Source organism: Suricata suricatta, chromosome 5, assembly GCF_006229205.1.
Source record: "Suricata suricatta isolate VVHF042 chromosome 5, meerkat_22Aug2017_6uvM2_HiC, whole genome shotgun sequence".
Taxonomy (NCBI): Eukaryota; Metazoa; Chordata; class Mammalia; order Carnivora; family Herpestidae; genus Suricata; species Suricata suricatta.
The window spans coordinates 81,758,793-81,781,145 of record NC_043704.1 but is presented as its reverse complement, the minus strand read 5'-3'; the positions used below and the strand labels follow the sequence as shown (position 1 = coordinate 81,781,145).

Sequence of the window (22,353 nt, the reverse complement as noted above, 5' to 3'; positions counted from 1 at the left end):
TTAAGTAAAAATTTACAGGTTACAAATTCCAAAAGTCTGGACATCAACTACCCTTTCTTGGCTGGCTGAGGTAGGGTTACTTTCTTAAAGTCCAGATAAATTCATTGACATAGGGCTGGAGGAGTTTCTCTCTGACGTTTCCGCTCTCCAGTTCCGCAAGATGTTAATCACCCATTAAGTCCCTAGTGTGAGACATTGAATCTCTGGCCCTTTAAATGGGGGCGTGGCGTAGGGGGCGGACCGCCCAGGAGTGACCAGGGTGCGAAGAATAAAGCGGAAGCGTGGCCATCAGTGGTATAGACTGCGCGTGCGTGAGGTTGGAGGCAGGGGCGGGTCACGTGGGCCACGGGTCCTGGGCTGGAATGGCCGCCAGTGCAGGTAACGCATCTCCCCGGAGCCGGCCGGCGGGCTGGGGACAGTAGTGAGGGGCTGTACCCCGGGCGGGAGGAGAACGCGCACGGGGTTCCTGAGCCTCGGCCCTTTCCCCCGCGCGCTGCCTCGGCCCTGTAGTGACTGACGAAGCAGGACCGGGCCCGTGGGTCGGGCAGGGTTGACACTGGGGCGGAGAGGCGTGTCTGGCGTTTGGCCTGGAATTGGGTTAGGCGGTTTACACTTGTTCTTAACAAATGTGAGGCTGAGGGACAGGTGCACCCGTTTCTCCTGATTGTGAGAGTAGGCGGAGGGTGATCACCCTCCCCCGGCTGAAACAGGTGTGCAATCGGCTTTTTCGGGCCCAGGGTACTGGTGTAGCCTACTTTATCTTTCGAAGATTGGGCTGAGTGTGCTCCCCAAGTGTGAGGCCAAGGCTTGGGTGAGGTGTCCACTTCTTAGGAATGATGTGCACCCAGTGAGGCTGGTTCCAGTTTGTCTCTGTCTGCAAGGTGTGCTCCAGAGCGAGGGCAGCAGTAGGTCGGGTGGGTCTCTAAAGTTTGAGGCCACTCCTGTGTCCTGGTTTGTTCTCCCAAGTGTGGTTTCTGGGGAAGAGGGGAACAGACCTGCCTAAAATGTTTGTGCTTTAAAGGGAGGGTAGGGTGTAATGAAGTAGGGTCAGCTAGGGAGGTTCCATGGACATGGGTTATCAGGAACAGCTGGGAACCTTCTTCAATGGGCATGCCTCTTCCAGAACCTCCTATTAGACTCATATTAGAATGGACAGGAAGGTTTGTGTCCTGCATGCCTACCCTCTACCACACTCTTCTCTCCTTCCACCGTCTTCCACTCCCCGTAAAATATAGAAAACACAAGCAAAAACAATCATGGATGTTGACTTGTAGCACCAACTTCCGAATGTCTGTGATTGAGAGGTAATTACATGTCAGGTGTGTGTGTTTGAAAGTCTAATCAAACAGGGACGGAGAATCTACGTTTGTCTAAGACATAGGTTTGCTTATGGTTAACTTTAAGGAGGGAGTAGATGGATACTGAATCTTCTGTCAACAGGTGGCCTGTTCCATAGAAAGCATAAGAAAGATAAGTGGTGGGCGGGGAATTCTGGTTGAACTACTGGGCTTCATATGTTACAGAGACATAGTTATATGTGAAAAAATTCTTTCCAGAGCGCTAAGATAATAGTATGTTGATTATCCTTTATATATTTTCTTTATACCTGGACCAGCATAAGCATATGAATATTTTTTGGGCAATATGGATACTGAGTCATCTTGGTGCTTTTTAGCTGTTTGTCACTTTTTTATAGAGATTCAACCACTGTGATACCAAATGTCAGTAATAGAGGTGAATGAAAAGTAAGGCGTTTTCAACTTAAGTATGTTTAACTTTTCCATCTGTTTATACTTTTCACAGAGGTTAGCATCTTGAAATACAGTGTCAGGTGTAATCTAATGTATTTGTAAAAATCTAACTGTTCTACTCTTACTTGAATCTTGAATTAATGTTTGAATTATCTTCATTCTGTGTAACAGCCCTATGTTAACATCTTCCCAGAATAAAGAGAAAACTCCTACCTTCAGTATTTACAAATTCCAGGGAAGGACAGTGATTGACTAAATGGCTACAAGAATGTTATGTCCTATTCTTCTGGCTAGGTTGGAATGGAAAAGGAGCAGTTTTCCAAAGGAAAGATGGTGAAGGGATGTTTTAACCATAATCAGATTTATTTTTGCTCTTTGGTTCAGTAAGAAGTTTCCTTTTGCTCTATTTTTTTAAATTTTTAAAAAATGTTTTGTATTTATTTTTGAGAGAGAGAGAGACAGAGACAGAGAGAGACAGAGAGAGACGCAGAATCTGAAGCAGGCTCCAGGCTCCGAACAGAGCCTGATGTGGGGCTCAAACTCACAAACTGCAAGATCTGACCTGAGCCGAAGTCAGACGCTTAACTGACTGAGCCACCCACGTGCCCTCACTTTTCTTTTTAACATTTGTTCTTCTATATGTATCTCCTAAGTTTTAAATGATTACCCTTCTCATTTAGACATTTACCAAGAGAAGAGAAAGGGAAACAGGTTTGCGCTTTTTCATAGTGGCAGCTCTGAGCCTTGTGGGCTTAAAAATGTGTCTATTCTTGGAAAGAAACGCAGGCCACGTATGCTCTCATCTGAGTGTATAATAGCATTTTATCTAACTTAGGGTCTGTTTCTGAAGTCCATGAGTAAGGTGAAATTTGAGTACTCTTGAAAAGTACCTGGGATGGAGTCTCTCAGGTTGGAGACCTACCTATCTCTCAAGAAGTGCAACGCAGCCAGTTTTTGCTCCATGTTGGAACAGCATGCTATTTGTTATTTTGAGCACAGATGAAATGGATCACTTATATACAAGGCATTCAAGAACTGAGAGCAAAGGACAGCTGATACCCAGATACCCATCTCCTGTCCCATGCTCACCCTGAGGCGTATAGTATTGAGTGCAAGGGTGTACAGAGTCCCCCATTTCTTTGTGAATCATTTCTTTTTTCTCTCTTTTTATTGAAGATAATAGTTGAATTCCTGTAAACGGAATGGACATAAGAGACGTCTCCATGATTTTCATCTTGGTTTTGTGGGTTGAGTTAATGTAAAAGAACACAAAACATCTTAAAACGTGGAGTTCCTGTCATGTTCTACATGAATTAAATGATCATTTTTAAAAAGCACTTTAAGGATTTTTAAAAATCTCACCTAGATGCAAAGAATGGAACTTGCAAGGTGGCAGGCTTTGGGGGTAGAATGACTAACCATATCTTATTTTGAATGACCAGAACTGCTATTTGAGGCTCTAGAAGCTGGTGACACAGTGTTGCTTGGCTGCTTATTTGGGGGTCTGGGGGAGGTGAGGAGTGGAGGGAGGGATCGGTGGGTTGATTAGCACTGGGAACACAATGGTGAACGAGACAGAGCTGGTCTTTGCTCTCCTGGAACCTGCATTCCTTTCCTTCCTGAGGGAAGGGAATTGTGGTTCAGACACTGAAACAATGATTGCAATGTGACAAGTTTAGTGAAAGAGGAGAATGATGTTAGAGGTGCATATTAACAGGGAACCAAGTTCAGTTAAGCAGGACAAAAAAATCTTTCTGAGGAAGCAGAATTTTAGCTGATATCTGAGGGATGAATATGATCAGCAGTAGTTGATCAGCCTGATTACAGAAAGGTTGAGCTCAAATATACTTGGCTTATTGTGGCACAGATTCCTACAGGCTGTGAGTCAAATAACAATTAGAGGTAATAAAACTGATACATTTAATTTGCAACACAGGTGTTAGTCCTGTCTTCCAATTCTTGTATTAATCAGCAAATATTTGCTGAATGTCTACATAGCTATGTAACTCAGTGAGCCTAATGATGTGGAGTATGCAAGGAAGCCTGGCTCCATTTCTACTGGGGACAAAAGACCTAAGTTAATGAATCAATATGAGGAAAGCGCCAAGGCACTGTTCTAGAGAAGACATGGATTCTGGATTCAGAGGATGCTTAGAGAAGGGAGGAAAGAAGGAACTTAGGTCAATGGAGAGAAGAAGGAAAGGGCAGGTGAACCAGCATGAGCAGACAAGGAAGGAAAGGGGAAGCTCTTCTTGAAGGACTCTGAATACAAGTTAAGTTTACTTGTAAAGGAAAGTAGGGTCAGTTCATGTGATGTCTGGATTCCTAGGCTTTGAATTTGGAATTTTATACAGTAGGCATAGGGGAGCTGTTCAAAATGAGTCCATTTACTAGAGAAAGGTCAGAGAAAACAAATAGAAGTTAATCCTCTATTGTATTTTTTCTTCACAAACCACAAGAAGACAAAGCAAAACAAAGCAACGAAAGAAGAGAAATACTTAGATTGGGAAAGCTGGAAACAGAGTTGGAATGTAAAATTGTTTCCATACCATGATTTCGTGATACTTTTCTGGGGATACTGTAAGTTGCAAAAAGAAAACAAAACTTGATTTCACCATAATGTGAAAAGTGTCTCCTTTCCTTTAGGAGGAAAGGAATGCCAGTGAATTAAATAGGATCCTGGAATTTGAAAACAGTTGGGAAGGTTTGCCAAGGTGAAAACAAAACCGTGACAAGAAAAAGATTGGTCAAAGAGTTTCATAGTCACCCCGCCTAAAACAGGTCAAATTCTAGACTTCTTATTCAGTTAGCCAGGGTTCGAATGGGGTTGGTTAGCCAGGGTTGCTGTTTATATGATACATACTTTATTTTTAGATGATCTTTGAATCTATTAATTGGTAGGGAATAACCTTATTAGTTAAGAGGGAGTAGCCTTGAGAACTGTCAAGATGTCAGGTAATCTTAGAACTATTAACTAGTTTATCAGGACTAGAAGAGGACAGCATCCTGGGTAATCATGATTTTATGATATACATTTCCTGTTAGAGTAATGTGACTTCATTCTGGGAGAGACTAAGAAACAATTGGTTTTACCTACTGTATTGTCTGGAGGTACTGTCTGGCGTGGCCTCTTCTTAAGAGATATAGGAGCACTAGATTGCAGGATGGTTGGATGGAGAGCTAGTTATAGAATTTAGTCTTGAAAGGAAATTATCAGAAGTACTGGGACAGCACTTAGGTGGTATCTGAAGGCAGTGTCTGCATCTTGTGGAATAGTAAGCATCATATATTAAGCATTTCATCATTGACTTGCATTTTGGAATAAAGAGCTTGCTCAATAAATATTTGGGCAATACCACATGATGAGGGAGGGATTAGTATTTCAGAATGTTGGCCATGTGGCCAGAAACAAATTAATTGCAGTTTGATAGTATTTCATTTATTTTTATTTTTTTAAGTGTTTATTTAATTTTGAGAGAGCAGGAGTGTGGGAGGGGCAGAGAGAGAGGAGACAGAGAATCTGAAGCAGGCTCTAGGCTCTGAGCTGTCCGCACAGAGCCGCATGCAGGACTCAAACCCACGAACTGTGAGATCAAGACCTGAGCTGAAGTCGGTCACTTAACCAACTGAGCCATCCAGGTGCCTTGATAGTGTATTCATTTCTTATTCCTGCTGTAACAAATTACCCCAATGTAGCTTAACACACAGATTTATCATTGTACAGTTCTTTTAGTTCATGAAAGCAGCACTGTTACTAGGCCAAGATCAAGCTGTGCAGGGCTGGAGTCCTTCTAGAGGCTCTGGGACAGAATCCATTTCCTTGCCTTCTGTGGCTTCTAGAGACTGCCTAAATTCTTTGGCTCCTGGCATCCTTCCTCCTCCTTCAAAGCCTGCAATGCAACATCTCTGTGACCCTGCTTCTATTATCTTATCTCTTTCTCTGACACTCTTCTTCTGCCTCCCTCTTCCGCTTTTTAAGAGCTCTGTGATTACATTGAGCCAACATGGCTCATCCTGGAGAATCTCCCCAAGTCGAGATCTTCATTTAATCACCTCTGTGAAGTTCCTTTGGACATTTAAGGTAACACACTCATAGGTTCTGGAGGTTAGGACAGACATCGCTGGGTATTTTGCCTACCACAGGTAGATTCAGGCACGGCACAGCTCAATTTCTAAAAAAAATTGGAGCCACTACTCTAGTGGACTCCTTTTTTAAAGAAAATCTGAGCATGATGACCTTTTGATTCCTAGGTCTGTTTGGGTTGCATAAATTTGCTGACTAACATAAAGATGTAATTGCTTGTAAGTGACAAAAGAGGACATTGATATAAAAGCACAGTTTTATTTATTTAGTTATTTATTTATTTAAGAGAAGTAATGTGTGCAAGTGAGCTGAGCGTGAGCTGTGGAGAGGGTCAGAGGGAGGGAGGGAGGGAGGGAGAGAGAGAGAGAGAGAGAGAGAATGAATCCTAAGCAGGCTTCACACTCTGCACAGAGTCAGACGTAGGGCTTGATTGTAGGACTCTGGGATCATGACCTGAGCTGAAATCAAGAGTTGGACGCTCAACCAACTGAGCCACCTAGGCACCCCTAAAAGCACAATTTTAGAATGAATTAGTAGTGCATGACAATTACTATAATACTTAAATGTTTTTCTGAAGGGTCTGATGCTTTGCGGGGGGCTGTCCTAGTCTTAGATAAAACCCTTACCATTTAACTCATGAAGAAACTTCTAATCTGAGAGAAGTAAGTATACTCTTCCAATAAGGTAGCCTTATGATAAGTTTAACACTGGCTAGACTGTTGGAAAAGTACTGGATCTTGTTTCAGGATCTTTAACTTTGGAAGAATTTGGAAATCTTGAGGAAATTATAAATGATAAGAGCTAGTATTTCTTGAAAAACCAATTGGCATTACTCTAAATTCTTTATAGTCATTGTCTAATTTATTCCTCACAGTAGCTCTGCAAAATAGGTAGCTGCATTCCTAAGAGTCAGGGCTCTCCATTATAAGTGGTTTAAAAAAAAAAAAGAGAGAGAGAGAGAGAGAGTTGGCCGAGTATGCTGGCCTGTGGAGCCAAACCGCCAGAAGGTTGTGGCTAGAGCTAGCATCCTACAAGACTGGAATAGGGGCGCCCGAGTGGTATCAGGACACTCTTTCCTCATATTCTCTGGTTCTTCTTATAGGGTGACTTTGTTATTGTTAGAGAATCTGTTTCTAGGATGTAAATTCAGTCAGTAACGGTGGATCTTCAGTGACATTTATTTTTTAAATTTTTTAAATGTTTTTAAATTTATTTTTGAGAGAGAGAGAGTGCGAGCAGGGGAGGGTGAGAGAGAGAGAGAGAGAGAGGGAGGGAGGGAGGGAGATACAGGATCTGAAGTAGCCTCCAGGCTCTGAGCTAGCTGTCAGCACAGAGCCCGATGCGGGGCTCGAACCCATGAGAACCGTGAGATCATGACCTGAACTGAAGCCCGATGCTTAACCGACTGAGCCACCCAGGCGCCCCTCTTCAGTGACATTTATATTATGCGTTTAGTTGATATGCATGGACTAAATGACTCCTTTTCTGCAGAACAGGGTGGGGTGGAGGTAGGGGGGTGTTCCTGAGTCTTACTATTCATTGTTTAGAAAACAGTGGAAGCAGCTTTTCCTCACCCGTTCCATTTTAATGACTCCCCCGTGAAGCACTCTGGCTACATTAATGCAGTCTCTGTTACTTGAGGATTTTTGATTGGCAGCCTCCACAAGAACCACATGGTTTGAAGGAGCCCTTCCCCCAACGAGAGGTGCTTTTATAGCAAAAACACAAATGGTTACAATATCTCAGCTTCCAAGATGTAGAAATAGAGTGGTTCAGAAAGGGTAGACAAATTAAGGTCACAGATAGGAGCTGGTAAAGCTGAAAGTCAAACCTGATTTTAATGGACGCTTTGGCTTAAGTTCTTTCCGCTTTGCCAGCAGATCACAGTAACAGGAACTTGAAGTGAAGGTTGGAAGTGGAGTAGGGTAGCATGGCAAGATGGTGCTCTTTATTTAGGGGATGCTTGATCACTTGAAACTTCTTCAGTGTGGTATTGGTGTTCATGGATGCTGAGCTGCCCTGAGAGCCTCTTGACTAATATCAGATAGGACGTGTAAAAAAGAGCCAGAAAACGTTTTCCTTTCTGAGTTGCTTTGGAAAGATGAATGTAGAGAGTGAAATGTTTTAGGTTATTAAATCATTTAAATAAAGGTAGGGTTTTTTTGGGGGGAGGGGCTACTGTGTTCTCCATTATTACTCTTTTTTTAATGTGGAAGAATAAAACTTAATAACTGTACTCAGAAATCAATGTGTATTAGATTGTGCATGTTCGCGAACATTCCTTGGCTAATGGTAATCGTTTTTTCTAAGTGGAATATGTATAAGAGAGAACTTTTATTAAGAAGGAATTTGTCATGAGTCAATTCAGTCTTCGAAAAAAGTCATATAAATGTTAATATTGCCTTCGCCGTTGGCTCATTGCAAAAGGAGATGTATGTTTAGTACCTCAGATTGGAAACCTTCTTTCAAATGTTGCCAGATACAGCGTGCCCTCACTTATGTCTTCTAGGAATGTATTTGATATCATGTGTTTGTAGGACAGAGCCTTAGTCTGTCTTCTGTAACATATGAAATAAATTAGTCTGCATTTGGTAATATACCAAATGTACTAGCTAGAAAAATTGGTTTCAGCTCTTGAAAATCTGTCTCCATGAGTCTACATGTCTTACAGATAGTAGTTACTCATTTCTTTTAATCTGATAAAAATGAAACTTGGAACAAAGTGAAATTCATCATAAGTACTAAAAAACAATAAGCCTAATTGGATAAAATTGTCAGTGAATATTAGGCATTAAAAAAACAGTAACAGCAACTAATTTTCAACTCCTTTTTATTTTATTTTTGTTTAAAAAGTTTATTTATTGGGGCACCTCCATGGCTCCGTCGGTTAAGTGTCTGACTTCTTCTCAGGTTGTGATCTCGCAATTACAGAGTTCGAGCCCTACGCCATCAGCACAGAGCCTGCGTGGGATCCTCTCTCCGCACTAAGCCGCTGAGCCAACCAGGCGTCCTTCAACTCCTTTTTTAAAAAATAAGTTCTTTCGATGGCTCAGTTGTCAGTAAGTCTTCTGCCTTAACTTTATTCAGGAGTGGGAATGAGAGAAGTTCATTTGGTAGGGAGGGTCGTGGGCAGTCTGTAGTCTTGAAACACTCTTCACAGAGAGTTACTTGCAAGTTGCTCGGTGCTGTGGAAAACACGTAGTCCCGAAAACAAAATGACCTATGTTGTTACTATTATGGTTACTGTGGCATTATTTCTGTTATCGTAGTTTTGCCCTTTTATTTCTAAACAGGCAGAGGTAAGTAATAGACTTTTAAAGGTTTGGTCACTTTCAGTCTAATTATAACACAAATTAAAAACATTGAAGAACAAATTTAATCATTAAACATATAATTTTTTTTTCTTGAGTATGTGTTTAGTTTTCTAGAGATTTTGGAGATAATTGTTTTCTAGACAATTTTGCAAACAAACAAAATTATTTCTTTTTGATGTGGTACTATATCATTTAGAGCTATGAATTATGTGAAACATTTTCATACATTTCTTTTCCTTTAGTATTTCAGTTTTCTCTGAAAATGTCCCATGTTTCTCCATGTCTAGCTTTCTTCCTAGAAATCTCTAGTTGGTTGTGGAATTATTCTATTCTGGCATCATTGTTGTTTCCCATAGTAGATCTGAACACTTAGGTTTGCTAGTGTCATAATAAATGACTAGCTATCTGTCCTGGCCCCTCTGTGTCTACACAAAGTTCCCTGAGAGATCTGTGGCCCTAGATGGATGCCAACAACAAAACTGATGTGTGTGCTTTTCTCCAGGGGAACTGGAGATCTGTTTAGGTTTAGGAGTGTGAGGGAACGTTAATTGCAGTTCTTGGAACCAATTTACCCTCATTCTCTTAAAACGTAAATCTGTGTGTTACCAAGTGTAGTGGCTGAACTTATGCCAGAGTCTAGCTCCAGCTGGTGTAGGGGTCTCTGAAGGATGGACAGTGTCGGTAAGAGAGAGAGGGATGAGAGAGCCACGAGATTCTTTCTGATCACCAGGCAGGCATCTCTGCACTGACTGAGACTCAGCTTTATTTATTGTTAAAATGTATGAGGCACAGCACAGAAGTGGCATTTGCCTTAGACAGTGATTTCTGATGACAAATTTCTTTGGTATGTAAAAATTCCGGGAACATGGATTGGTAGAAGATTCATGCATAATCGTCATCAATAGTGATTGATGTAGGTGATTTAGATGCTTATCATATGGGGAAGGAAGGTATCTTCAGCATTCACACACAAGACAATGTTTTTAGCATAGTAGAGGCAAAAGTTAGTTCTTTGTGAGCAGGGGTCAATAGCCTGTTTTCTTGAGGGGAAATAAAACAGGTTTCTCAGGAAAAGCAATATTTTCTCCTATAAACACAAAAGAAATTTCTATAATAAGTTCCTTCACAAGGTGCAATCAGCATATATTAGGACCAGAATAAGGGGACAAACCACTCTCCATACCAATCAACAAGGTGCCTTGGGGGAGGGAGGGGTCATTGCTCAAGCAAAAATAATTGAGTAGGGGGTAGATATTGGTCACCATCTGACGGCAGGCGGCCTTGCAAACCCGCTTTAACCTCACAAAGAATATTCTCAACTTAGCGAGTTCAGCAATGGCTCCCAACAAACTTATCCCAAAGACTTAATGACTGGGTGGTGTAACACTTCCCAGACTCCTTAGTTAGGTGTTCCTCCTTTGTGCTTCCATAGAAACTCTTCCCCAGTATCCTACCTCAAGCCCTAGTACTGATTTCTCTTTGCTTCACACTCAGATGATTGAAGAATCAGTTTCCACAAAAGTCTAACCAAATAGGTCTTTGAAATGTCCAATTGACAAAATCTATATAATGTATATTTTTTCTTTTTTTAAAAAGAGATCATCATTCAGGTCATCATGATCTAAGGCCAAAAATCAAAACAAAACAAACAAAAACTTGCTTGGATATACTGCACTACAATTATAACTAAATATGGAAAATGAACCAGACTATGAAAATGTGGAACAGCGCCTCTGTGCTGAGTCTACTGAAGAAGAACTGAATAAATCTTTCAGTCTTGAAGCTTCGCTTTCAAAATTCTCTTACATAGATCTGGACAAGGAGCTGGAGTTGAAAAATGATCTGGTAAAAATTCAACTTTTGTCAAATGATGTTATTTAACCAGAATTTGGTTAGAGTTATGACCTAAATAAAGACTTTTTATCATTTTGCATGAATTAATAGAAGCCTATGAACAGGTTTATGAGATAATATCACTCTTCATTTGTGTACATTATTACCATTTATGAAACAGTTTAATGTATGTTCTCATTAGAGCCTCACGTACTCTGATAACCCACTTTACAGAGGAAGAAACTGAAATACAGTTGGCTATGTTAACTAGATGCTCAAGATCACAGAGCTAGTGGTGGATTTAGGAGTCTTATGAAGTGATTTTTTTCCCCCCGTTGATTTGATATTAAAATGTTAATGGCAGCTTGTTTGAGCTAATCGTTTCTCACCATAATTTATGAAGTAACTAAAAAATGCAGTGTCAGACCTTTGTATATTGCTTTCTACACCTAGAAAATTGGGGCTTGTCATAAGACATGCTGTTTTGTACTATTTTAAAAAAATTTTTTTAAATGTTTATTTTTGAGACAGGGAGAGACAAAGTGTGAGCAGGGGAGGGGCAGCGAGAGAGGGAGACACAGAATCTGAAACAGGCTCCAGGCTCTGAGCTGTCAGCACAGAACCCGATGCAGGGCTCAAACCCACAAACTGCGAGATCATGACCTGAGCCGAAGTTGGATGCTTAACTGACTGAGCCATCCAGGTGCCTGTTTTATATAATTTAAAAATGCAGATGCCAAAGTCCTTGAACAGAAAGGGCTTACAGAATGGTGCAGTTAGTGCATATTTGTTTTTAATAACCAGTGAATGGTTAGGAGAGGAAACAATTCTGTAATCTTTTGACCTTATTACCATGGATTATTGAGTTGGCTCTCTGCGTGATCAGTTTGATGGTATGTTATCTCTTAATTGGTAAAGGTTCTGTTAAATCAAAGCACTCTCACAGTTCTAAGAGGGAGAGCAGCATTATATGAGCATTAGTTTCTTTTCTCTATTAGATTGATGACAAGGAGTTTGATATTCCTCAAGTTGATACTCCTCCAACGCTGGAAAGCATACTTAACGAGGTAAGTATATATTAATCATCATTGTCATTTTATGGAGTTGATTTTAATGCTTTTGGGTTAATTATAGTGTATGTATCTAGATCTACACTTTCCACATGGGGCAGTTTAGATTTAAATTAATTACAGTCAAATAAAACTTAAAAATTCAATCTCTCAGTTGTTCAAGGTGCATTGTAGGTGCTCAGTTGCCAGTGGCCACTAAGGTGGACTGCACAGATACAGAGTATTTCCATTGTTGCAGAAAGTTCTATTGCACAGTGCTCATCTAGATTATGAACTTCTTAAGGGCAGAAGCCATGTCTTGTTCATGTCTGTGCCCAGTATAATGCGTCATACTTGTTAGGTTTGAAAAAATGTTTTATGAAGCAAGCTGAAATACTAAATTTGTTTCACTTTGGAGATTTGTATTATGTTTTGATAATGTCCTCTCTACGAGTGATCCTCAAATAACCCATCCTCTGATACTAGAGAGCAGCTACAACCTTGAAATGCACCTCATCACCCTTCTGTGTAATAAAAACAAAACCTCCACAGTTTGTCTTATAGGGCCATCTTTGTTAAAAAGTGTTTCAGAGTTTTGAAATGATGTTACTTTATGAATTAGCTAATCATAAAGGCTTTATAAAGGAGCTTGGTGGAAGTCACACATTGGTGAAGTATGTGAGGTTTTATGTACTTTGTATCTGCTGACAGTTCTTTAACTCTGTCTTCTTGATCTTTTAAAAACTTGCTTAAGATTTCGCTTGGAGGTTTTAGCTGCTTATTCGAGTAAGAATTTTTAAATGTGTTAATCTATTTCAGATTCATAGTTTTCTAAAAGATAACGATGCATAGGTTCCCCCAAAAGAAATGCCCACTGATCCATAGCTTTGACTGAGTTGGATCTTGGTTTTCTTACTTTTTTACCTATACTTTTGGGGTTATAGCCAACACTTTGTAGGATGTGAACTACTTTCTTTGTGAATTGTATCTTTTATTTTTCTTGTATGACTTTGATTTTTTTTTTTTGCATGAGTTTGATGTTGCTGTTACTTTGAATATATTTTAAGTTAAAAAATGTATGATCTGTGTTGAGACTTAAGCATTTTAAATTTTGACAAGGCTTTGGTCAGTGAAAGATTAACTGATTACAGTGATATTTATTGCTTTCTAGTAGACAGGAAATCTTTCAGTTATAGATAAAGAGATTAATCTTAGTCATTTTTATTGATGTCTTAATCACATTCTTATTTCACTAAGTGTGAAATAAAAGTAATTTTAGAAAGTTGTGTATAAAGCCATATTGGGTCATATTTATAAAAGAATGGCAAAGAAAATGCTCATGAACAAAACAGGTTCATAATGAAGAAAAACGATCTTTGCACAATTTACTTATCTATGAGTAACAGTAAGTACAGTCATTAGTGGCTTACAGAGAAGATAATATTATATCATCCTCAAGAGTAATTTGGGTGCCTCGGGTATTTGGGTCATAGTGTTAGATGCTGGAATTATAAAATGCTGTATGACTGTCTCTGACTTTGGGAGAGAAATAGGACTAGAAATTGGCCAACCTTCACATCTCCAAGGAGCTAGGCAGGTGGATAAGTGAAAGTAAAAATAAAATTTAAGTTGTAGAACATTATGAAGACTACTTTCTTTATGAATTGTATCTTCCACCTCTCTCTCCCATTAATACACATTTGTGAATGTGTTTTTAATTGTGAAATTCCATTCTTTCACCATAGCCGCCCCCCCCCCATTTTCTTCTATTAAACCTGTTCTTTGACCTAATCAGGACTAAATCTCTTCATCCTTCCTAGTCTCCCAATCTGAGAAGTACCTGCTCCACTTCATAGCCAGAAATGTATTTTGAACTTTTTATTGAAATGTAACATACATGTAGAAAAAGTACACAAATTATAAGTGTATAGTTTGTTGAATTTTCATGAATTGAATATCCTGTGCAACCAGAATCAGATGAAGAAATAAAATATCACTAACACCCTAGAACCTTGTCTCTTTAGTACCTAACCCCAGGATAGTCACAGTTCTAACTTCTGCTAGGATCGATCAGCTTGCCTGCTTTGAACTTTATATAAATGGAATCATACGGTGTGTGCTTTTGTGTGTCGGATCTGTTTACCTCAATATTATGTTTTAAGATTCATTCATGTTTTTGTGTGTAATTAACTCCCATACATAACAATTTTTTACATTATGTGTAACCATTATTTATTCATTCTACTCCTGATGGGCATTTGTGCAATATCTAATTTCCGGCTGCTATGAAAAGTTTTTGTGACTATTCTTATTCATGTCTTTAGGTATGTTTATACACATACATATACACTCACATTTCTGTTGTATATTTAAGAATAGAATTACTAGGTCATCAGATATGGGTATGTTCAGCTTTAGTAGATACTGCTACAGGTGGTTTTTTTAAATTTATTTTTGAGAGAGAGTGCAATTTGGGGGAGGTGGGAGAGAGAAAGAGACAAACAGAGGATCTGAAGCAGCCTCTGTGCTGACAGCAGTGAGCCCGATGGCAGTGGGCCTCTAACTCAAGAACCATGAGATCATGCCCTGAGCCAAAGTCAGACACTGACTGAGCCACCCAGGTGCCCCGGCCATAGGTTTTTTAGAGTGATTGGAATAATACACACTTCCAGAAGCCGTATAGGAGATTTCTGACTACCATAGCTTCATCAACTTTTGAATTATCACTTTTTCACTTTATGTGCAGTGGTTTCACAATCTAGTTTTAATCTGAATTTCTGTCTTTGAAGACTGATGAAATTGAGTACTTTGACATTGGTTTTGGGCTTTTGGATATCTCTTGTGAATTGCCTTCTAAAGCCTTTTGCTCCTTTTTTTAAAAAAACTTATAGGAGTTCTTTTTAAAATTTTTTTTAGAAGTTAATTTATTTTGAGAGAGACAGGCAGCATGAGCAGAGAAGGGCAGAGAGAGGGAAAGAGAGAGAATCCTGAGCAGCCTCTGCTGCCAGCAGAGAGCCTGACACGGGGCTCAAACTCATGAAACCATGAAATCGTGACATGAGCTGAAACCAAGGGTCAGACAGTTACTGACTGAGCCACACAGGCGACCCTGGAGTTCTGTATATATGATGTATATAGGCCCTTTATTAGATATATGCATTACTAATATCTTCCTCCATTCTATGGGTTACTTTTTCACTCTGTTAATGGTTTCTTTTGATGAGCAGAAGTTCTTAACCGTAGTTCAGCTTATTTTGGTTTTCCGTTATGGTTAGTATGTTTGTGCATCCTATTTTGGGAAAATTTTGAAAATTCCAAGGTCATGATGATACTCTCTTGTTTTAAAATCTTTATTGTTCTACCTTTTAAACTTAAGTCTGCAGTTCATCTGGATTTTTTTTGTGTGTGATGGTGTGAGGTATGAGCCAGTACCATTTACTGGAAAAAAAAAAAAAAACAACCATTTTTTTCTGTGGTATCACTTTGGTTTTAAATCGGGTGATCATTTTTGTGTGGGTCTGATTCCACTGACTCTTCTCTATTTGCCCTAATACCAAGGGCATAAGAACACATTACCTGAAAATAGGCCAGTGGATTCAGCTGGTGACTTCAGCAAAGGTAGTAGTAGCAGCTAGCAATGGTGGAGAAAGTGGAGATAATGCGTATCAATGGAAATAAATGGTAAGGCAGAACGTAGTGCACCAGAAAGAGGAGTATGATCAGATTGTTTTTCAGAATCAACCTATTCAAAGTTAAACTCAGTCTGCTTCATCTTCTATTCTGCTTTTTATTTCAGAAGTATTACCTCTTGCCTAGTTGTTCAAGCTGGAAACCTTGGAATCCTGATTTCTCCTGACCTCCCCACCTCCCAGCCCCTGCCATTTAAAAGGTAGCAGGGTTGGGGGGACACCTGGGTGGTTCAGTCTGTTAAGCTTCTGACTTTGGCTTAGGTCATGATCTCACAGTTAGTGAGTTTGAGCCCCGTATGAGGCTCTGTGATGAAAGCTTGGAGCCTGGAGCCTGTTTCAGATTCTGCGTCTTCCTTTCTGCCCTTCACCTATTTGTGCTTTGTCTCTGTCTCTCTAAAATAAATAAACGCTAAAATATATAAATAAATAAATAAATATATATATATACATATATATGTATATATATAAAAATGGTAGCCAGGGACTTTAGATTTTCTCAATAATGTCTCTTTCATTATTCCTTCTCTTCTTCTGCTGAACTCTTGGGCTCCCCTCTCCCCACACTTTTTAAATTTTTATTTTTGAGAGACAGAGTGTTAGCAGGGGCGGGGGACGGGCAGAGAAAGGGGGAGACAGAGTCTGAAGCAGGCTCCGGGTTCTGAGCTCTCAGCCCAGAGCCTGATATGGGGCTTGAACCCACAAGACGTGAGACCATGACCTCAGCTGAAGTTGGGTATTTAACCAACTGAACCACCCAGGCACCCCTACCTTGTTACAGTTCTTAATAGTTTCCTTGTCTCAGTCTCCCTGACTACATTCATCCATCTTCCTACTGGGCTTTTTATAAAACGTTGGTCCTGTCATGTGTGCCTACTTCTTAAACATTTGTTTCCTTCCTACTGTCTATATAGTACACTAATTCATTAAATGAATGAGTAGTAATTATATGTCAGGCCTTGTACTGAGCACTAAGGATATAGTGGTGGACAAGGAGGACATAGACCTTGCTGTCACTTGGCTTAATGGAATTTAAGGCTTTATACAATTTGGGTCCCAGCTTATCTTTTTAGGATCACTCTAACTCCCCATATATTCTAGTCATTTGGGACTTCTTTTTCTATGAGCAAAATCTACTTTATGAAATCACTGTGTTTGCAGATGTTCTTTCTAACCCAGAATGCCTTTCTTCTGTTTGTCTTATTTCTCATGGTATTTTTGTAGTCAGGTGGTATTTGTTTTCTAATTAGCCACTGACTATTAGTTAACTAGTAAAGCATCTCTACAGGTTTGAATTTTAAGAAGTATTTTGCTCACAGTAATTTGCATAACTGCTTTTGCTTCTTCCTGCTACAAGAAAGAAATTTTTGGAGTGAACTCTTTGTAGTGACAGATGTCTATCTAGATTTGGAAATTAATTTTCTGTGCTTCTCTGGTCAATAACAATGCATGGAAAAGAGATGAAAAGCAGAAATAAGCATTTGAGTGTTTTAGAGAACCCATTTATGCTTGTCTGACTTAGAGGGTATTTGGAATTGTGAGTTTATTGATCCATATCCTTCCAATTTAGACTGATGATGAAGAGGAGTCTTTTGTCCTGGAGGACCCTACATTGTTAAACATTGATACTATTGATTCTCACTCCTATGATACTTCTTCTGTGGCAAGTTCAGATAGTGGTGACAGGACCAACTTAAAAAGGTAAGTACTCCCGTAAATCACACTGGCATATGGTTGAAATATATGATTATTTAGAATGTAAATCTCTCTTTACTGTGCAGTATGGTCTGCTGAAGCCTTGCATAGGGAACAGAAGGCCCTCCTGGGTAGTAATAATATGCCTTATTAGACCCTAAAGATTTTGGCACTGTTGAGGGGAGAGAATAGATAGGTGCACCCATGACCACTGTCCTCTGCACCCCCAGTAGGAAGCCATAATAACTTCCAGGGACTTCTGGAAGCAGTAGAGCCCTTGGAGTAAGCATTGGTGAAACTTGGCACCATGTCTGGTGAAAACATGGAGCTGGGTTCATTTCGCCACCCTTGGGCTCTCTGCACTCCCTGCCCCTTCCTCCCACTCAGGTCAGCTCCAGCATTCCTCCATTCTCTTGGAATGGGTTCAGAGGAGAATCACAAAACGATTCAAGATTTGGGAAAAGGATTTCTAACCCTAAATAACTTCATTTTGGCTGCTTTTCACCTTCCAAATTCTTGGAGAGCACATGAAAAGGAAAGAGAAGTGGAGGAAGCATAATGTAAATAGTTTATTGGATTCATGTGTAACTTTAATGTTGATAAAGTCATGTGTATTTTTCCTTTCTTAAGTTTTGCCTGTATTAGTGCTGTCTTTCGGTTGTCAACTCTTGTGGAATAGGGACCACTGCTGGATGTATCTACCTTTTCATCGCTGTCTCCTACAAATAGATAAATGTTTTTCCCCCAGCTTTATTGAGATATAATTGACATATAACATTGGTTAAATGTAATATATACAATGTGATTCTTTGATATGCTTGTATTATGAAATGATTACCACAATAGGGTTGGTTAACATCTTTATCACCTTACTTAATCACCATTTCTGTTGCAGTAAGAACATTTAAGATCTACTTATTTAGTAATTTTCAAGTATATAATACATGATTATTAGATATAGTTGTCATGCTGTACATTAGATCCCCAGGACCTCTTAGAACTAGAAGGCTGGACCCTTTGACCAGTATTTCCACTTTTCCCTTACTCCCCAGCCCCTGACAGCTGCTGTTCTATTCTGCTTCTATGAGGCAGGCTTTTTAAAATTCCACATGTGAGATCATATAGTATTTGTCTTTCTCTTTATGACTTATTTCATGTAGCATAAGGCCCTCGAGTTCTGTCCATGTTGTTGCAAATGGTAGGATTTCCTTTTTTATCCTGGCTGAATAATGTGTGTGTGTGTGTGTGTGTGTGTGTGTGTGTGTGTGTGTGTGTCTGTCTGTCTTTGTCTGTCTCACCTCCTCTTTACCCATTTGTTTGAAGGTGGACACTTTGATTATTTCCATATTGTGGCTATTGTGAATAATGGTGTAATGAACACAGCAGTGCAGATATCTTTTTGAGATAGTGATTTTTTTTTTTTGGTATATTCCCAGAAGTGGGATTGCTGGATCATATGGTAATTCTATTTTTAATTTTTGGGGGAACCCCCGTATTGATTTCCATAGTGGCTGCATCAGTTTACATTCCCACCCACCAGTGCACAAGGATTCTCTTTGCTTGAATCCTCACTAACACTTGTGATCTCTTGTCTTTTTGATAATAGCCATCCTGATAAGCAATATTTCATTGTGGTTTTGATATGATTTCCCTGATGACTAGTGATGCTGAACATTTTTCCATATACTTTTTGGCCACCTGTATGTCTTCTTCAGAAAAAAATTTCTGTTCAGATCCTCTGCCTATTTTTAACTCCAAGTTTTTTTTTGTTGTTTTGTTTTTGCTTTTTTGCTATTGAGTTGTAAGAGTTCCTTATATAGTAGTCTTCCTTTTCTGCAGAGGATACATTCCAAGACCTCCAGTGGATGCTTAAAACTGCAGATAGTACTGCAGTATATCCTACATAAACTATGTTTCTTTTTATGTATATACCTATGGTAAAGTTTAATTTATAAATTAGGCATAGTAAGAGATTAACAACAATAATAAAATAGAACAATTATAATGATATACTGTAATAAAAGTTATATGAATAAGGTCTCTTGAAATATTTTATTGTACTATACTCCCCCTTCTTAACAATGACTTGAGATGATAAAATGCCTGGTTGATGAGATGAAGTGAGGTGAAGGATGAAGGCCTGATATCATGTTAGGCTACTACTGTTGACCATCTGACAGTACCTCAGAAGAAGGAGCATCTGCTTCTGGACTGTGGTTGGCCACAAGTAACTGAAACCGGATAAGGGAGGGCTATGGTATATTTTGGATATTAACCTTTTACAGATAAATGGTTTACGAATATTTTTCTTTTCTTTTTTTTTAATGTTTTTAATGTTTATTTTTTAAGGAGAGAGAGAGAGAGAGAGAGCGCACGAGCGCGCACGAGTGAGCAGGGGAGGGTTAGGGAGAGAGGGAGATACAGAACCCAAAGACAGGCTCCAGGCTCTGAGCTAGCTATCAGCATAGAGCCTGATGCAGGGCATGAACCCACGAACTGTGAGATCCTGACCTCAGCCGAAGTCGGACGCTTAACTGACTGAGCCACCCAGGTGCCCCTTTTCTTTCTTTTCTTTTCTTTTCTTTTCTTTTTTTTTTTTTTTAAGTTTATCCATTTATTTTGAGAGGGAGTGTGCATGTGTGGGGGAGGGGCAGAGAGAAGAATCCCAAGCAGGCTCTGTGCTATGAGCGCAGAGCCTGAGGTGAGGCTCAATCCCACTGACTGTGAGATCGTGACCTGAGCCAAAATTAAGAGTTGGTTGCTCAATTGATTGAGCCACCCAGGGTGCCCTGGTTTACAAATATTTTCTATTCCACGGGTTGTTTTTTTATTTGGTCGAGTTTCTTTTGCTGTGCTGAAGCTTTTTAGTTTGATATAGTCTCATTTGTGTTTGCTTTTGTTGCTTATTTATTTATTAATTTTTTTGGTGTCATATACAGAAAACGCATTGCCAAGACCAATGTCAAGGAGCTTTTTCCCTATGGTTTCTTCTAGGAGTTTTATGGCTTAGGTCTTATATTTGAGTCTTTGATCCACTTATGCCATATTAAATTTGTGAGTGGTATAAAATAGGGGTATAGTTGCTTTTACATTTGATTATCCAGTTTTCCCAACACCATTTACTGGAGACTGTTTTCTTTCCCCATTGAGTGTTTTTGGCTCCTTTGTCAAATATTAGTTGACTGTATATACAGCTGTTTATGTCTGTGCTCTCTGTTCTGTTCCATTGGTTTCTGTGTCAGTTTCTATGCAAGTACCATACTGTTTTGGTTATGACTTTCTAATATAGTTTGAAATCAGGAAGTGTGATGCCTCCAGCTTTGTTCTTCTTTTTCAAGATTGCTTTGACTAATTAGGCTCAGTTGTGTTTCTAACCACTAACAATGAGATCTGAAAAAGGAATAAGATAATTCAATTCATGGTAGCATCAAAAACAATAAAATACTTAGGAATAAGTTTAACCAAGGAGGTCTATACACTGAAAATTAAGACATTAGTGAAAGAAATTAAAGACACAAATAAATAGGAAACATAGGAAATATCCTATGTTCATGGATTAATATTGTTAAGATGTCCATATTCCCCCAAACCATCTGTAGATTCATTGCCATCCCTATCAAAATGCTAACGGCACATTTCACAGGAATTGAACAAAATCCCATTTGTTTGGAACCATGATAACTTAAATCATTTTTTTTAAGTTTATTTTTTTTGAGAGAGAGAGTAAGAGCGAGAGAGAGTTCATGTGCTTGCAAGCGGGGGAGGGGCAGAGAAAGAGGGAGAGTACCTCAGGCAGGCTCTGCACAGTCATTGCATAGCCCGGCATAGGGCTTGAACTCCTGAACTGTGAGATCATGACTTGAGTTGAAATTAAGAGTTGGATGCTTAACTAACCAAGCCACCTACGTGGCCCTATGATGACTTTAAATGAATAAGTCACGGGAATAAAAGGCACAGGATACGGAGTACAATCAGTGGTACTCTAACAAGTAATGGGGACAGTTGCTAACGTAACATAACATAATGTATGAACTTGTCAAATAAGTAAGTTGTATACCTGAAAGTAATGTATCATTGTGTGTTGACTATATTAAAAAAATAAATATATAGTCTTTATTTTTTGGCATTATTTAATGTCAACTCTTGCGTAGCATCAGTCTGGGCCCTGCTTACCATTTTGACCTAATCTCTAAGCACCCCCACTCCCATCCTCCTGGTCATTGCCTCGTGGATACTTACATTCCCTCCACACACTGCACACATTGACATGTTCTTATTTCTGTTTGTGCTTTTTTGTTGCCTGCCAGACTCCTAGTTATCCATCAAGGCTAGCTCAGACATCTTTATTCTATAGTTATTCCTGATATCCCCCCAATAAATAGGATTAAACTCTTATGTATTTAGTTTCTATAGTGCTTTATCCATTGTTCTTTTTTTGCTCAGTGTTTGATAAAAGATGACATGATTTTTTATATGCTGATGAGTTGGGTAAGTGAAAGGAGCTATTAGTATGAACAGCAGAGAAAGAAGAATGTGGAATTTGAGGTGCTTGAAGAATAAGAGGGTAGTTATGGATAGAAAGGCAAGAAAGGTGGGAGTGGTGGGGAGTAAAACCTCTTGCCACAGTTAAGGTGGGGAAAGAACTGTTTGAAACAATGATAAAGGAGTGATGGTTTTTTTTTTTTGTTTTTTTTTTTTTGGTGTGTTTTATTTATTTATTTGTTTATTTTTACTTTATAAATAGTTTCATATTTTTTTAACATATGCAATTATTTTCCATCCTTTACAATACAGTAGTTGCAATGACACTCAAAACAGAAAAGCAAAGTAAAAAATCAATACACCAACTTCTGTTTCATGTAATTAGACTTATACAGAAATTAGAAGGTTAAGTAACAACTAGTTAATCACCTAATTTCACAGCTATCTGAAGTGGCAATC

The 22,353-nt window shown here is 39.2% G+C and overlaps 1 protein-coding gene across 3 annotated transcripts in view; it reads left to right on the top strand.

Moving 5' to 3' along the window:
• Window positions 1–358: 358 nt before the first annotated feature.
• The window catches only part of VPS8 (VPS8 subunit of CORVET complex), a 238,633-nt gene continuing 216,638 nt past the window's right edge, over window positions 359–22,353 (top strand). For all 3 annotated transcript variants that reach the window (XM_029939720.1, XM_029939718.1, XM_029939719.1), the window contains exons 1-5: window positions 359–378; window positions 8,746–8,894; window positions 10,746–10,994; window positions 11,981–12,049; window positions 17,288–17,418. In XM_029939720.1, coding sequence (XP_029795580.1) covers window positions 10,842–10,994; window positions 11,981–12,049; window positions 17,288–17,418 — 353 coding nt within the window. In that variant the 5' untranslated portion in view covers window positions 359–378; window positions 8,746–8,894; window positions 10,746–10,841. The remainder of the gene's footprint in view (window positions 379–8,745; window positions 8,895–10,745; window positions 10,995–11,980; window positions 12,050–17,287; window positions 17,419–22,353) is intronic.